Source organism: Passer domesticus, chromosome 4 (assembly GCF_036417665.1).
Source record: "Passer domesticus isolate bPasDom1 chromosome 4, bPasDom1.hap1, whole genome shotgun sequence".
NCBI lineage: Eukaryota > Metazoa > Chordata > Aves > Passeriformes > Passeridae > Passer > Passer domesticus.
The window spans coordinates 28,152,970-28,170,017 of record NC_087477.1 but is presented as its reverse complement, the minus strand read 5'-3'; the positions used below and the strand labels follow the sequence as shown (position 1 = coordinate 28,170,017).

At 39.7% G+C, this 17,048-nt stretch overlaps 1 protein-coding gene across 12 annotated transcripts in view; it reads left to right on the top strand.

The window, feature by feature from the left end:
- The window catches only part of MAPK10 (mitogen-activated protein kinase 10), a 142,902-nt gene that overhangs the window by 104,021 nt on the left and 21,833 nt on the right, over positions 1 to 17,048 (top strand). For all 12 annotated transcript variants that reach the window (XM_064416784.1, XM_064416789.1, XM_064416783.1 and 9 more), the window contains 2 exons: positions 14,006 to 14,188; positions 16,322 to 16,446. In XM_064416784.1, the coding sequence (XP_064272854.1) occupies positions 14,006 to 14,188; positions 16,322 to 16,446 (308 nt within the window). The remainder of the gene's footprint in view (positions 1 to 14,005; positions 14,189 to 16,321; positions 16,447 to 17,048) is intronic.

Below are 17,048 nucleotides of genomic sequence, written 5' to 3'. Positions count from 1 at the left end.
TTCCAACTTTCTTCTGTGTAATTATGAACATCCAAAAGGAATTATGAAGAGGAGTCAGCATTAACAGATAGAGTTAATGTTTACTGCAACCAGATTTTCAAAAATTCCCTTGTCCACCAGCTGTCTTTGAGATTGGTGGGATTAAGAGATGCTCTCTGACATCTGACAGAAAGTGTTCTATTGCCTTAGAAAAAGAGTTTTCATCAAGAAAGTCTCTTAGGAAAAGGTGCTGCCTTTCCACCACTCATAAACAGAATTTGTCTTTGCATTTGTAAATGGGTGTGATTTTAGTGTTTTGAGGGCATTTTGGGGTGTTTCTTAAAGAACAGTGTAATAAAAACTTCTGCACTTTTGTTAAGTGTAGTCTGTTGTTTTACTTGTTCTGGATGATATTTTCTTAAGGCTTGTTTTGTCTTAAAACCAGCAGCTAGCATCAGGATTATTTAAAAGGTACTGTTAAGTGTGACTGGCCTGGCTTTCCAGGTGGGATCAGCTGGTTCATGTTAGCCTGCTGCTTAAGTGTATGTTAACTATGATGGCATTGATAGCTAAGTTTGGATTTTTTTGACCTGGATTATTCTTCCCTGCCTATTTGGTTTTGGACTCAGGATTTGTCTTAAAATTTGCTTATATGAGGTGAGGCCTGTTTCAAAGAGGTCTCAGAGCAGATGTGATGATGATTTGGCTGTTGCCATTTTTCTCATGTTTTTTTAAATTCAGACATGCATACTCCAACAGATTAGAGTGTAATTTGCATTTAGCTTGAAACCCCCATGCTGTCTGTCATCTGAGTGCCTCTTGGACTGCATCCCAGGTGCTACAGTGAAGATGATCCACTGCTTGTTTCCCATCACTCACCTTAAAGGTTTTCAGGATGCACTGCTGCCTTGTATAAATTTCAACCAAGGCAAGTTTTAATTGTGTTTTCTGGCACCTGTGAGAATTGGATGGTCCCAAATGTTTTGGAGGTTTTTTTTCTGTGGAATTAGTCAGCTTTTTTCTTGATGGCAGCTGTGCTAAATTGAGCTGAGACAGGCTTGGACAGCTGAACAGAGAATTTAGAACTTGTGGACAAAACAGTACTGAAATGCCTTTTGTCAAGAGCATGCAGGTATTTGGATGGGATCAAAATAGAGAAATAGAACACCTTCAAACTCACATGAAGCTGAGTCAGGGGAGGTTTAAGTTGGATATCAGGGAAAGGTTTTCACCTAGAGGATGATTGGGCACCAGCACAGGGCAGTGGTCACAGCACCAACCCAACAGAGTTGAAGGAGTGTTTGGACGAAGCTCTCAGGCACAGGGTGTGACTCCTGGGGTGTGCTGAGCAGGACCAGGAGTTGGACTTGATGATCCTGATGGGTCCCTTCCAACTCGGCACATTCTGTGATTCCTGTTCCAGATATGAAAACATACAAGTATTTCAAATGATCTGCTAATCTGTTTGTATTGTAGCAAGAGAGAATACCTGTGGGTTTCCTTCTGGAAGATGTAACACAAGAGTACTTGAATAGTCTTTGAGACCTGAGAAGAGATACTTCAAAATCAGAATGTAAAAGAAGCTAAAAGAGGACCTGAGGCTAGGAAATGCAGGATGTACAAAACAAACTTTCAATGCTGCGGCCTGTTAGACACAGAGTAGTGTGTGTTTCACATTCCTTGGCAAGATTATCTGTAGGTCTCTCTTGCTGTGATGGTTTTTTTTTTAATACAGATATATCCAAAAGAAAATGGGAGAAAGGGAAGGTTGTGCGTCCACTCATTCTTGAGCTTTCTGCTCAGAGTTCCCATGGCTTTTTCTGTCATTTTTTAACAGTCATTTTTTAGCACTTGTTTGGCACTACAGGCTAGGAGGCAGAAGCCTTCTCCAGTGCAGACTTCCCACTGGGTCATAGAAAGTTTAAAAAAAAGACAGAAATTCATAGGTTGGTTTGAAGCCTCAGCCTTGTAAAATGGTGGCAATTCCCTTTTGCTTCCATGTAGCTTCTGTCAGGAGAGCACCTGTATTCCATGGTGTTTGGCAAGAAGAAAATTAGAAGTCACTAAGGCAAATATTCAAACACTTAGGAATCTTATTACTGGTATTGAGAAATATTAAGGTTTTCATCATGGGGAAAGTGGTGTTTCGAATTAGAAAGGAAAAACTTCCTCAGGAAATCTTGAGGATTGAGCTGATACTGTGCTGAGTAAGCCCTTGTTAAAACATGTTGAAATTCAAGCATATAACAAATACAAGCACAAAGGGGAGGGTTTTGGTATCTCAGCAAGGTCTCAGCAAGGAGATTGGAATGTCAGAAAACTGGGAGTTTGCCATGGCTTAGCCAGAATTGAGGGAGATAAAGGTTTGGTGGTTTGGGGAGGGTTTTAATCCTTTTCAAGAATTTCAGCCATCTCCACAATGGTCATTGGGAGTGCCACACATCACAGACTTTCCTTGGCATTGGCAGGTCTGGAGACTTTATAGCTGTGGTACCTGGAGCATGTGACAAAAAAAGCATCTTTGCCCATGTATTACTGAAAATTACCATGTATTTTTATGAATCATGCCCTTTTTTTATTGCATAGAAATAACAGAAAAACCTTTAAAAGCAAGGTACAGCATCCAATACAGGCTTACTATATTTTTCATGCTGAAAATTCAAGCAAGGGCCTAGAAATGGTTCTTCAGAGGAGACATCAGTACAGATCTGCAGGTGTACTCAAAGCAGAGATGGAGGTAAAGAAAGGTCCTGCCCAGCAAGGTGTCTGTCCATTTTAGGAGAATTTGGAGAAAGAAGCTCGCTGTTATCACAGGCATACTCAGCTGCCTTGACATTTTACTGGAGTTTGCACTTTAGCCACTGGCAAACAGTGTTGTGGGCTAAATATTTTGGCCTACAGTTACACAAGTAAAACCAGGTGTCATGATTTGCTTCATTAATATGTCTATCATTATCTTCTTCAGTTAGTTTTGAGGAGGTGAACATCTCTTTTCAGCTGGCAGAGGGATGATTTCTGCATCACTGAAACAGGAGCTGTTACAAATGTGAATGTTTGGTATTCTCACCAGTGCTCTGGGAAGAAAGTGTGAACCAGCCCATGAGTTTGGAAAAGTTAGCAAAGCTCATTCAGGTGTGCACGCATCCCTGGTCTCTGGAGTGTCCTGTGGCTTGCATTTAATGAGTTTCATTTTGAATGTCACAATTTTCATTGGATGACAGTCGGATCTTACTGAGTGCAAGACTGAAAAGCCACCTCAGTGAGAGTTTGAGCAAGGACAGTTACAGATTCTCCCTGTGGGCTCCCTCTCACTGTTTTGTGAAGTCCCAGAGAACCTGCAGTTTTGCAGGAGGAGAATGTAGATTTATTAGGGAGAGTTCTACGGAAGGGTGACTTGGGTCCTCTCCATATAGAAGCATCTTTGAGTAGTTGTACAATTCCTGACCCTTCTGCATCTCTGCTGGAGGGAATCTGAAATCTGGAAGGATGGGCAAGCACTCATTTGGGTCAGGAAGTACCTGTTTCGTGGGGAATCAGAACCAGGAGGTGGCCCAGAGAAGATTTCCTGTATGTTTAAAGTGTTTTTTCCTTTGTTCAGGAAGACACGTGCATTTGGTTTCTGGTGAGCACTTCTTCAAACTGGCTATGCCAGGATGCATTTGGTGTCCTTGGCAAGTTTACTTGTATTCTAAAGTATGTGTACACATTTAAGAATGTGTTCCAGAGTGTGCAATAATCTGGTTTGTAGAGCTTCTGAACACATTAAAAATCCATTAGTCCTAGTAATCCAGGACCTGGGTATTCCAGTGGCGAGTGGGTTTCCCATCAAGGACTACCCAAATCCCAACAGTTCCACTTCAGAGAATCTTGAACAGCCTTAGGTTAAATTCCTTAACACTGTTTCACATCATCTTACAAACATCAAGGCAAACAGTTGCTAAACTGAAGCTTTACCTTGAATCGTGAAGAGGTCTGTCACTAGAAGTTAGCCTGCCCTTGATTAAAGGTTAGGGATGTCCCATGTGTTAGTGCAGCATTGCCAGCATTTGTGATTACTCACATTTGAACAAAAAAAACTTTTACGAGGTGTAGATTTCCAGTGCTTTGGAGCTGAATGCAGGTGTTTAGAGATTGTGGTGTGCTTGGTTTTTTTCTGATGCTTGTATGAGTGAAATTACTTGGACTGCAACATCTGGATTGATGTTGGACTAGATGAAGCAGAGTATCAAGGCATAGATCTCAGTTCTGCAATCCTTTTTGGAGCTTTACACAAGTCTCAGTGCCTTGACTGGGACTTCTGACAGCTGCTGCTGTATGTGCTAAAATTCTTAACCTCCAACTAACTACTTTTAACATGCAGCCAAATCCTGGTTCCACTTTGATTTATTTCTAATTACCTCAGGAGGTGAAAAACAGACAGCCGTCAAGAAGGATGTTGGTTATATTTAGGTGTTTATCTTTGCTCCTTCTGGTTTGGAAATTTTCAAAGAGCTTCCTTCCCAAAACCTCAGGCACAGAGGGGAATAATCATCTCTGATTTTACACGGTTTGCAGTTTAGTAAGGCACTAGTTCAACTTGTGTGTGTGCCCTCTGGAGCATAGCACAGAGCAGTGATGTCAGGAGGCAGCCTCTGAAAATAAAAAGGAATTAATAACAGACGAACAAACAACTGCTTGCTCTATCTTTTCCTGATATTTTGCATGCCATTTAGCTTGTAATGAAAGCAGCAATAATTTGCATCTCTAGGTCTGCTTATTGCTTCCAAACAAGTAGCCTTTCCTTTCATTCTTTGTTTTTTGTTTATTGATTTATTTGTTGTGTAGTGTTGAAGCTTTTCATATGCTAAATAAAGCAACAAGGGACCCTTAGACCCAGGCATGTTAAGATTTCCACAAATAGGGCATTTGCCTTCAAAGTCAAATGCACTTTAAACTGTTGCTAAATATGAAATTGTAAGAGTAAATTTAACCAAGCAGCATGATGCTTTCATATTTTTTCCCCAGTTCCTGGCCCTGAGACACCAGTCTGTCCCTGTGCTTGCTTTCATGCCCTATGACTTATCATAGAGCAAGGACAGCAGAGGTAATGTGGTTACATGGAATCAGTATGGGGGAAAATGTCACCTTAATCCTGTGCTGGATATAAGGAGTCTGAGTTTCATCTTGTGGTCCAGTGTAAATTGTGGTGAGCTTTGTTTGACCCAGCTGAACTGCTTTTCCCTGTAGGAGGTAAATATGCCCCCAATTTTCTCTGAATTTCACTGCAGAAGGTACAGCTTAGCACTTCTGTGTCTCAACTGGCCTATTTAGAAATCACCATTTCCTATCATGGCAAATGGAAATCTTATGAAATTCTCAAGATCCCTGTGATGGACTGCTGGCTTCACTGAGATTTCACTGGAAGTGAGCCAACAGGCCCTAAAGCAAGCATTGTTGGAGTTGAATGATCTCAAAAATTCTATTCATAACCCTTAATCAGCAGTGGATATGTCTTCACAAGGACCCAAGTTCTTTTTGTGGCTTCTGGCAGTTCAGCTTGTGAAAATATGCATGGATCTCTGGTAGCTGGAATGATAAAGGAATAGCAATTTGCATATCCTTATTGAATACAGAGACCAGCATTCATTTACAAGACAAAGCATCATAAACCTAGGTAATGAATACAAATGAAAACTTGAAAAAGACAAAATTAATTGGTAAATTTTAATTACAAAGTTTTATTATGACACAGTAGCCAGCTGCGGGTCTCAGTTGGGTTTCTGTATTTAATGGCATTGTCTTTCATCCACACTGGGGTAAAGGAAACTGTTGGAGTCGATTTTTCTCAGACCTGCTCTGTTGTCATGAAACTTGTGTGCTCAGGCAGAAAAGCAGCCGCTGAGAGCAAGAGGCAGGTCTGTGTCTGCAGGCGCTGTGCTATAGCATGATTGGATAAGTCTTCTCATTTGTTTGTTGTTCTGTTCTTGTTTTCTTGTTTACCTTCATTTCATTTTTGTTTTCAGTTGACATGTGGTCAGTAGGGTGCATCATGGGAGAAATGATTAAAGGTGCTGTGTTGTTTCCTGGCACTGATCGTATCCTTCCTAGCAGCCATTCTGGCCCCTCTAGGTACTTCCAACCCTTTCCCTTCCAGCCCCTTCCCACTAGACTAGTGCTGACATACCTCTGTTCTGTACCTAAAGAGCTGGCTTAAGTCCCACTGCAAAATCCCTGCAAACCAAAATGTCAACAAGCCATTACTGCCTCTCAGCAAAAGCCTTAGGTGAAAGCCACAGTAAGTACAGCATGAGGAGATGGAAAACAGCATCCCACACAGTTCATTGCTTTCTGCAGCCAGTGACCATAGTTTTGTTGTTATGAATGTCTCTTTTTTAATTTGGTGGTGTGTGTTTGGGAGGGGCGTGCTTTTTAAAGGTGGTAGAAGGGGAGGCACAAGTCACTGCTTACTTCAGGGAGAGATGTTAGAGGTTCTGCATTCACACGCATTTCTGCATCTCTGTGATACTCAGCCATAAATCATAGACATACTTATTTGTTATAGACTCATAAAATTGCTTGTTTGCTTTGTTTGGTTGGTCTTTGGGTGGTATTAAAGTACAAAAGTAGGAAATTGTTTCAGTTTGAGCACAACTTCTTCCCAAGACTAAAATCATCACTTGGTAGTAATTTAATGACTCAGAAGTCTGGATGTTTCTTGGGAAACAGTTGTAGTGTACTTGGGTCTGCCATCTTTTATTTAAGTACATGGAACTATTATGTGAAAGAATATATTCTTGATTTACAGATGAACACACTAAGTCAGTGGACAAGCAGATTAGGAATATATTTGTTTTCCTTAGAGACCATTCTATTTAGGGCTGAGGCAGCCATATTTCTTATTTTGTTCTATGCTTTATTGAAGCACTTTAGTATTTATCAGCTTGTGGAACACTTCCTGTGTGTAACAATGACTGAGATCAGTACATGCTTAATCTAACTCCAGTCTTTTACTGTCCATAGGATCATGAATATGAGAACTGGACATGGCCTGTGTACAAGTTTTCCTTCTATTTTAAATTCTGTACTTAGATGACAGAGGAGTTTCCAGGCATTATTAATTTTTATGTAACTTTCTCTAAGTAGGTGTGCATGTACACTTGTGTGTGTATATGCACATACTTACCAGCTCACTTCAGCACTTCTGACCTCATTTACATTTTAAAGGGTTCAATATTTTGATCAAAATGTGGGAAAAGTATCATCTGAAGAGCATGAAAGAAATGAAAGTAGGTAATTATATCATTAATATTTTCACAGCCTTGCCTAGTAATATTCTACCTTGTGTTTTGTCCAAAATGCTAGGTGAGCATAGCCATACTGAAATGAGTGACACACTTCCTTGTGTCTTTGTATGTTCTGGAGCACATCTCTTCTGCCTATGTGAAAGTAAACGTTTCCCTTCTGTGTGTTAATGGAAATCATTAGCACTGATCCGTGCTCCAGGTCTGCTGTGCTTGTTTCCTGTCAATGTGGAGTCAAACATTTGAGCATCCCTCAGTGATGTAGTCAGAACTGGTTTTATGGTCATAGACCTACATTTTGTAAACTAGCATTTAAATATATTCCTAAATAAGTCCAAAAAAGAATTGAATATGTCTTAAATAGCATTTCAAAAACTGGTTTCTTTGACACAGCTGCACACTTGTTAAAAAGAACTTGCACAAAGCCTCTATAATTAAAGCATTGTGTGCCATCTATTATTGCAATAACTCCATAGAAATTGTCATTACCAGCTGCTGATTTCTTTGGGATTGGCCTGTAACTGAGTTCATGTTCTTCATTTTTATTTATGACACGTTGCTAAACTTGCTCTGTGTTTTCTGTATCTCTCTGCTTTTCTTCTGCTGTTCCATGGCTGCCTATTCCATGGACAGAGAACGATACCACTGCTTTCTTTCAGGCTGCTCCTCAAAGCCACCTCTTCTCCAAATCCACCTCCTACACCCCTTCCCTGCTGCTGGGCAGCCACGAGCAGAGGTTCAGCCCTTCTGGCTCCCCTGCCCATCTGTGCAGCTGAAAACCAGTCGGGAAGCAGCAAGCTCCAACCCAGCCTGCTGAGATCCATGACCTCGTGCCATCCTCTGCCTTACACCTGCACAGAAAATGCTTAGCATTGCTGTAAAAAAGATTATTTCTTCAGACGAGTGATGGAGTTGGGCAGCTGCATAATTCCATCAGCAGGGACGCTAAGCCCTCAGAACTTGGGGCAGCATACTTAAGGATGTGTTTAAGTGCAGGAGCAAGAGTAATTAAACATCCGTTTCTTTAAAAAAGTTTTCTCTTTGACACAAAATGGGTTAAGCCTGGCAATGTACCAGAATCTGCTATCAGCAATTTTTTCTTAACAGGCAGTGTTTCATTTTGCATCCACACTGTGATTTGAAGAGTATTTAATATAATTTGTGTCAATTTTTATGCATAAATAACCATGAAAAGCAGTTTTGAAGCTAAAAGATTGAATATTCATGAGAAGTGTACTGTCAGTCATATATTTGACTGCAAAATTTACTGTGTGCCATTTTCCAGTGGTTAAGGAGTGCAGGTCATTTGATGTTGTTACTGTTTACACAACTAAGTAGTCAATTCAGCTAACTTTAAAAATTTAAGTTGCAAAATTCATAAGCAGAAAAGCAGAAAATGCCTCTGAGTAAGTGCAGAGTGGAGTGCTTAGCTAGGCTGCTGCTTTGTCCTACTCCTGTAATCCATCTGAATTCACTGAAATCACTGGGGTGAAGCTGAGAACAGAATCCATCTCTATTCTCTTTTGAACTCCCAGTTGGGAATAATGATTGGCTGTGTCCAAAATCTTCATGGTCTTTATTGTTCCTCGAAATTTTACTCTTTCTCCACCATTTTTGGTGTATGCATGTGATGCACCTAATTTGTGTACTGTAGCTTTTTCTTTTTTTCTTTTTATTTATCAATTTCATATGAAAACTTCATTTCAATGTTGACAGCAGTAGTTCTGCTTTCAAAAAACAACCAGCATGAAGCTTGCACCTAATTGTGCCTCGAGCAAGGACATGGTGTGTTGTGTTGCCTCAGGAACAATGTGATAAGCTGGCTGTACCTGAGTCTGACTCTTGTTCCACGTGTTCTTCTCAAGGTTTTGTGAGGGAGACTGTTAACCTTTTCTCCTTGCTGCATGGATGATCTGGAGGAGTGAAGAAGGTGCCTTAGTCCTTTGGTGAGCTGTGAAAGTGTAGTTACACTTTTGCTTTTAGCTGCTGCAGGCATTTTGGGCAGACAAGGACGAATGTGCCTTTAAATCCTGTAGATGGACAAGCTCAGGGAGACAAGTATTTATTCAGTAGAGAGATGTGATGTGAGCTGCTCTTAGTAAATGTCTGCACAAGCTTATGCAGCCTTATTCTGCCTTATTCTACAGCTGCAATCGTGCCATGCATGTTGTAGGGGTTGGAGTATAAGGGGATTGCTGGCGCTTGTGCTGTGTGGAAGTGTCCTTAAATACATGCCAGCTCTGTTCTGCTCCCTTGTCCCTGAGGGCAGTTTCCCCCAGGGCCCTATTGTTCAAGACTCCTTGAACAGCTGGAAATTTGCTTTCCAAAAATTCAGGGTCCTGACTTTACTGTTCATCTGACCCATATCCCTCAGCACTGCAAACTCCACCAGTGCAGGATTATGGTTGAACTGATGGGGGCTCCCAGGACGAGTGAAGAGATCTGAATCTTGACTCCATGTTTCAGAAGGCTGATTTATCATATTATGATATATATTATATTAAAATGCTATATTAAAACTATACCAAAAGAATAGAGAGAAAAGGCTCCTCTTTCAGGTGAACAAGCATGAGAGATTAAGTTATTTGTATTGCAGTACAAATGAAACATCCTAAGGCAAACAGTAACTCCTCCTGCAAAATACATTTGAACTTAACAAAATACATTTTTTTGCTCCAAAAAAGAGTGTGATTTACACAGACACGTCATGAGAAGGAAAAAGAAAAATTGTTGTGGTCTTGAGGCTAGATAGGAAGACAAGAATTTGTTTTCTAATTTATTTTTTATTACAAGCTATTACTTTACACAGTAGAAATGCTTTTAATATTTTCTGATTGAGACAGAGAAGTATTGTAAATTTTCTCTTATAGCCAAACTCAATTCCCTCATAGTTGTATGAAAATTTTTGGAAATTTTATTTATCTGCGGTTTACAACTGAATGAACAAAACACTGGTGTTTAATCCACACTTTTGAGCTATATTGCACCTGCACACAGAAAAAATAAGTACAGGTACACTTTCAGTCTGTGCCTCTAAATAGATGACTTTACTGTGAAATCTGATTTTTTCAAAAGAAATGCTTTATTGTTAATTCACAATATTATTTTCCCATTAAATTTTTATGCCTTTGCTTTAGAAAAAATATGTCACTTAATCTGCAGTTCAGCTTTGTGTTGATTTCTAAATAAATAAGCAAGTATTTAGAAAGCAAAGGAGAGCAATCCTTCAGAGAGTATAAAGCTGCAAAGAGAAAAGGTGGTGGGTGAGCTTGAGGCAACCTGAGGCCTCAGTGATAAATCTTCTTTCAGAATATACTAATTTTTGATCTATTTTCTTAAATCTTTGCTGTAACTCTGTGTGGCCATCTTAATGTTACTAAATGCCATATTGTTAGTGCCAGAGGCAAGCTAATAAATCCAGGTTAGATCCCCTTCTTCTGTCTTAAATCGTACAGATGCTGTTATGAATAGTTGACACATTTTCCTTGATCCTGCTGGGGGCAATGGACAGCTGAACTGATTCAAATAGCTTTTAAGCAGACATTCCATCATTTTCCAGAGCTTTGGGTTGGAATTCTTTCCCAGCTGTCAGTCTGTCTAACATTTGCTTAATTTCAAGGGGAAGAACAGGGTCCTCTTTTTTTCTTCTTCTTTAAGGGACTTTTCCTTTTTTTTTTTTTTTCTGGAAAACTTCCATCAGCGTTACGTGATCACTAACTTTTAGTACCTTTTTTTCAATAACATCAATAGTTACAATCTCTAATTGATTCATGTGACCCACCACATAGATTTTGACTCACATTAGGTCTGTCCTGTAGTAACATTTGTTTCCTGCAGAATTGCTGAAGCTGATGCTGACTGGCAGCTAGAGAAAGCTGTTTCTTTGCTTTGATGTGTAGACCTCAGATTTTTTCCAAGACGTTTTTTAATCTCATACCATGATACAGGTACAACTTCTCATCACCAAGTGTATCACAGATGCATCACATGTGTTGACTGCATAAAACATTACAGTGAAATGGAGCTGGACCAGCAGAATATAATCCAGTGGTTTTAAGGTCTAGGTAAGGGGAGAACCATTACTAGAGAGAAAATGTGCGTGTCCATCTGACGAAAACATTATCTAACTGCTTTCACTTAGCATGGTTTTGTTATTGCTATTATCAGGTCAAAAACAGTCCTGAGTGTTCCATCATGTCTGTGTGTGTGTGTGTACATGTAAATGTATCTAAAGAGCAAATGAATGTATTTTATTTAAGGGTTTTGGCAGTATACAAACAACATAAGTCACAAAAAGTACAGTAAAGAAGCACAATTACCCATTCAGATAATTCATTACTCAAGACCAGTCCCTGAGGTTGCTGTAACACAAAGCCTGACCTTTTGGCTCTTGGTAAGAGCAGGGCTGCAAAAGGTCCAGTGCTGTCCTGCAAATCAAGTCCAGTCAAGGAACAGGACGTGGTGGCTCTGCCTGTTCCTTGCCTTTGCCTCTGGTTTTTGCTATGATGACTCCATCTCAACGTGTCCAGTTGTGGGTGGTAGTCTGCATGTGTGTTGTTTCTTACTGAGAGCCTTTCTGTCAGCTTAGAAGCAATGTGTGCAGTGGGAGCTGACCTGTTGTCCCTTTTCCCTTATGGCTCATGTCTAGGCCATCTTACTGCATCTTCCCTCTCAGTGTGTCCAAGTCCCACATAATTCTGAGATCCCAAAGATCAGTTTTTCTTTGGCCATCACTAAATGCCTGGGAGATGGTTCACCTGCTCTGGATGGGATACAGGTTCTTTGAAGCAAGTCCTGTGTTTGGCCCTCCCTGTTCATCAGACACTCCACTCAACACGCACAGGTAATGCTTCCAGTGATGATTTTAGAGCTTGGCTCTCTCACCCATTTAGCTTCTCTTGGCACAACTAACAGCCTCTTCATTTCTGTACTCTGTTCTTCTCTGCAAAGCATTTACACACTCTGTATTCTCAAGTTCCTCAGAGACCTGCTCCTGAAGCAGTTCAGCTCCCAGTCACTGAGGTGTCTTGACTTGAACATGAGTTTAAAATGTCAAACCGCTTTATTTTCTAATGAAATATTTAATGAAATATTCAGGCTACTCTTTGAGCAGCTGTAGTCTTAGATAACTTTACTGTTGTTGCAATTGCTCAGTTTTCTGTTTAGAAAAAAATATTTTTCATGGACAACACAAGATAAGCTACATACAACCTACAGGGGGTGTGTGTGGGAGGGGCTTTTCTAAATAAATATTCATGTTAGTTTAAAAAATAAGAGGTATTCAGAAAAATCTTTCCAGACTGCTGCTATTTCTAGCAATCTTTTTCAGCTGAAAATAAAACAATTTCAAACACTGGTTTAGAATTCTTAAAGCATATGTTTAAATTATTTTCATTCCTTTAAACACTTTTGATTAGTAAACCTGAAATTTTTAAATGAATTATTCGCTTTTTTTTTTGTTCAAATTAGATAGTTCAGGTAAATCCAAATTTAATCTGTCTTTACTTTCCGAGATATGCGAAAAGACTGTTTCCATTTTTCTAAAATAAAATACCTTTTTTTAAATCTGAAATTGCTATTGCAACCAAGAACTGGTTTTTGCTTGACTATCTTTTTTCTGTTATCTGTCTTAATATTTGGAAAACTCCTCCACACTTATGATACTGATGAAAATAATAACTTAAAAGAATAATTTAAAAAAAAGAAATCTCTGTGCTGAAATGCTTTGAATGTTTGTGTTTTAAAAGCCTTTTCTTTCCAGTGTGTTCTCAGCAGAACTCCCTCCATCATATTTCTCAGTATTAATGTACCCACAGCTGCATGTAACCCTCCTTTGTTTTTCCCCATGTAGTCACCAGGTTCTTACCTCTGTGAATTAGTGTGATGTAGAGATGCTACTGATAATTTGCTTTTTTGTTGGCGCAGTCAGGCTTGTTCTGAACGTGGCTGAAAGAGCTACATAACACCCATCAGGTGCCTAAATGTTAACATAAGAACACTAAAATATCAACACCTCAACAAATAAAAAGCTCAGTACAAAATGCCTGGAATACACTTTCTTTTTTAGGCATTAGAGCCTGTTTCCCATTAGCCAGTATCAGTTTAGCAATGTTGTTGTCACTTTCTCAGTTAAGGAGAAACATCTATCTACATCTCTGCGTCATTTGTCAATAGAAAATGAGTCCCTGTGTGTTCTTATAAAATCAAACAAATTGTTTTTGAGGGGCTGCTGGTTGGATGGTATTGGAAAAATTAGCATCAATGAAGTTATTGGAGAGAGTAAAGTGCAAAGCAGATGAGTGGAAGACTTTTGTCCTGCACAGAACTTTAAGCCAGCTGGGTCTCCCTCTCCACAGACTGAATAGGGAGGCAGGTGCACATGTTGTTCTTCTAAGCTGACATAGTGACCATTATCTGCATGTAAAAAAAGGGAGTGCAAGTCACTGGATTTCAAGTTTAAAGAAAAAATTGTGAACAAGTGTAGACCTAAAGAGAAGAATCTGTGTGTTGTTCTGTGGTGGTCATGATTTTAGAACTGTACAATGTCCTGAAGTTGTGTGAGAGAGTTTTTCCTATTGCAGGCTGTTGGACCTGCAGGAGTAGTGAGAAGAAAAGAAAAGATAGTGACTGTAAAGATGTCATGAAGGGAGTTAAATACCTCTGAGGATTCTCAGAGAACACAATCAGAAATGTCAGGAGGCTACATGGGGGTTTGCATTTTGTTTCCCTTAACTACTGGTGTTCAGATATTGATCAGTGGAATAAAGTTATTGAGCAGCTGGGAACACCCTGTCCAGAATTCATGAAGAAGCTGCAGCCAACAGTACGGAACTACGTTGAGAACAGACCCAAGTATGCTGGCCTCACTTTCCCCAAACTTTTTCCAGACTCTCTCTTCCCAGCGGACTCAGAACACAACAAACTCAAAGGTATGTCTGACGTGATTCACATGCAACATCTGCAGTGGAATGAAGGCTTTTCCAATTTTTCTTCTCTCTAGTTGCACTCCATTTAATGCACTTAGTTGCAGCCCAGTGACGGCATGGGTTTTGCTCAGCTGAGAGGCAGGCTTTGGAAATGGTTTTTGGAGATCCTGGGGCTTGGGCAGCCAAGGGAACATTATCACTGATGCATTGAGAATATTCCCATGGTGTTGCATGTGATGATCCTGTGCCTCAAGGAATTGAGGTGTTCCTTTACTATTCTTGAACTTTTAACAAAGCAGAACAATTGAATTTCCATTGGGAGATCTCAGTACTTGCACTGGTTTTTTTTAGGTGAAAAATACCAGTTCAGCCAAATGCCTGCCTCATAGCTCTTACTTTACTAGAAAATACAAATATGTAATCAACATCAGCCAAAATGAAGCAGCCGAGGTTTAGTATCCACTGGGGTGGATTTCTTCTTGTGAAAAATCCTGTGGGTCACTTAAGATATGTGAAGTAGAAAACTAACTTACTTACAGTGTGATTAGATATCCCCCTGTAGAAGAAAAATTGCCATGATTTTAATCATATTTTGAAGTATTTTTTTCACTTGAATGGGGCATTGACCTTCAATGGGAAAGAGTGATTATTGTGTGTTTAGTACACAGCCCTGGATCCCCTGCAGACCTGAGCTGTGTGCTGGCTCTGCACCACTCCAGTCCTTGCAGCCACTCACCACACGGGCATTTAATGGTTTTCAGTTGCTTGCAATTTGCATGTCATTACACAACCCTGAATTTTCTAACAGTTAACAACTGCTTCATAGCCAAGCTGCTGTCCTGGCTCTGGGAATAAAGGGAAAGGTCTGGACAGATGCTTTCAGATACACAGAATTTTATACTCCTACCACAACACAACTGAATAATGGAATTTTCCTGCATTTGCAGCTAATAAATAAAAATTACTGTCAAACAGTGCTGTTGTCTTTTGGGTACAGAAAGCACATACATTTGAGCATCCTGAATGCCAGTTGTGAAGATATAGCCACGAAGAAAGAAACAGTGCATCCAGGAACCCCTGCTTCTGCAGCATTGTATCATCCCATGCCCTTCCTAAATATAATGTAATATTAATGGTTTAATTGGATACTCATCCATGTATCATGAGATACCTAATAATATCCTTGCAACTTTTTTCCTTTCATTGTCTTTTTCACTTAGAGCAAATAATTTTGAGCATCCAAGAGCTTAGAACACTATATAGTTAATAATAATAACAACATAAATATTTGTAGTTATAATTTTTTCATGTGGGTTAAGATGGTATTATGTTTTTTACAAACTCCAACTATGAAAAATCAATTTGGGTAATATAAAGCTGAGTTTGTGGCTTTGTTGTGGCATTGTTTGCCTGATAGGCACAATGGAATGTATTAGCAGGTAAAATAAAGCAATGCTGCAATGTAAAATTTAATGTATATATATATATATATATGTAGTGCAGGATTATGTGCCCCACTGATTTAAATTTCATTATGCAGGACAAACAAGACTCAAGCAGTTCCAAACACTTCCATACCCCGAGGCTAGAGATTTGAAATTATTGCTTCTAAGGGGATGCTTTAAGATTAGCCTAATCTCTATGCCTCATTAAAACGTTTAATGCCTCACAGCAGGTTAGGTGAGAAACTTTAAAACATCCAGAGAAGTGGGGATGTTTTTCTGAGCCAGTCTGAGTGCCTGTATGTTTCAGACTTTGATTTAGTAATGTCATGATTTTAGACTTCTTTATGTGGACTCTTGTACTCTGATCCTGGTAATAATCACAGATACATCAAGCATGTTTTTCTTAGGGATATTATTCATCCCTCTGTGTGAAATCTGCACATAGGTAAAATGTCACTAAAGCTTGTTAGGGAGCTTATGGTGTCAGCCCTGATTTTGGCACCTTTCTAATGAATCAGGCCTAAAATGATTACTGAAGAGTTCTTGCTACGAAGAGGCAAGGGAGCAGAAGTACACACACAACCAATCTCTCAAAGGGTTGTGCCACTGCTCTGTTCCTACCCCTCCTACCAAGCCTCTTCTGGAGGTTGTTTTGTACTAACACTGTGTTTCTCTGCTTCCCTTGTTCCAGCCAGCCAAGCCAGGGACCTCTTATCAAAGATGCTGGTCATTGATCCTGCCAAGAGGATATCAGTAGATGAAGCCTTACAGCATCCATACATTAATGTCTGGTACGACCCAGCAGAGGTGGAGGCGGTAAGTGAGGCAGCACTCCCCCCTTCAGAATGCCAAGCACAAATGGGATTCAGGGATTCCTGCTGCTTTACAGCAGCACAATAATGAGCATGCTGGAAAGAAACAATGCTGGGACTGCAGTGGTCTGGGGATTGATGTGAAATGAGATCTGTAGGGACAGGATATCTCTTTTTATTACATTAACTGATAATAGATGGGAGGAACAAAAACATTTCAAGCATATAAAGCCATTTTCTGCTTCCTTCTAGAAAGGATTTTGAATCCACTAGCTCACCTTTTTAGCTATGGAACTCAATCTGGCAAAATATACTATCTTTCTTTCCAAACCTTCCCCTGTGGAAGACAGCAAACATCACTTTTTATGTCTGTGTTCAAGGATATATGTAGAGAGGAGGAGAGTTAAGCAAAAAAATAGTTGGGATTCTGAAAAAAGAAATCTTGAAGTCAGAATTCCGAAAAATCATAGCAGGACATAAATTTTTCCATAAAATGAAGGAGGGGCTCAGGTGTTTTCCTGGGCTATGGTTCAATGTACAGTATCATGTACACTGTGTGCAAACAGAAATGGACTTTTTCTTATAATCCTGTCATGCTCTAGACAC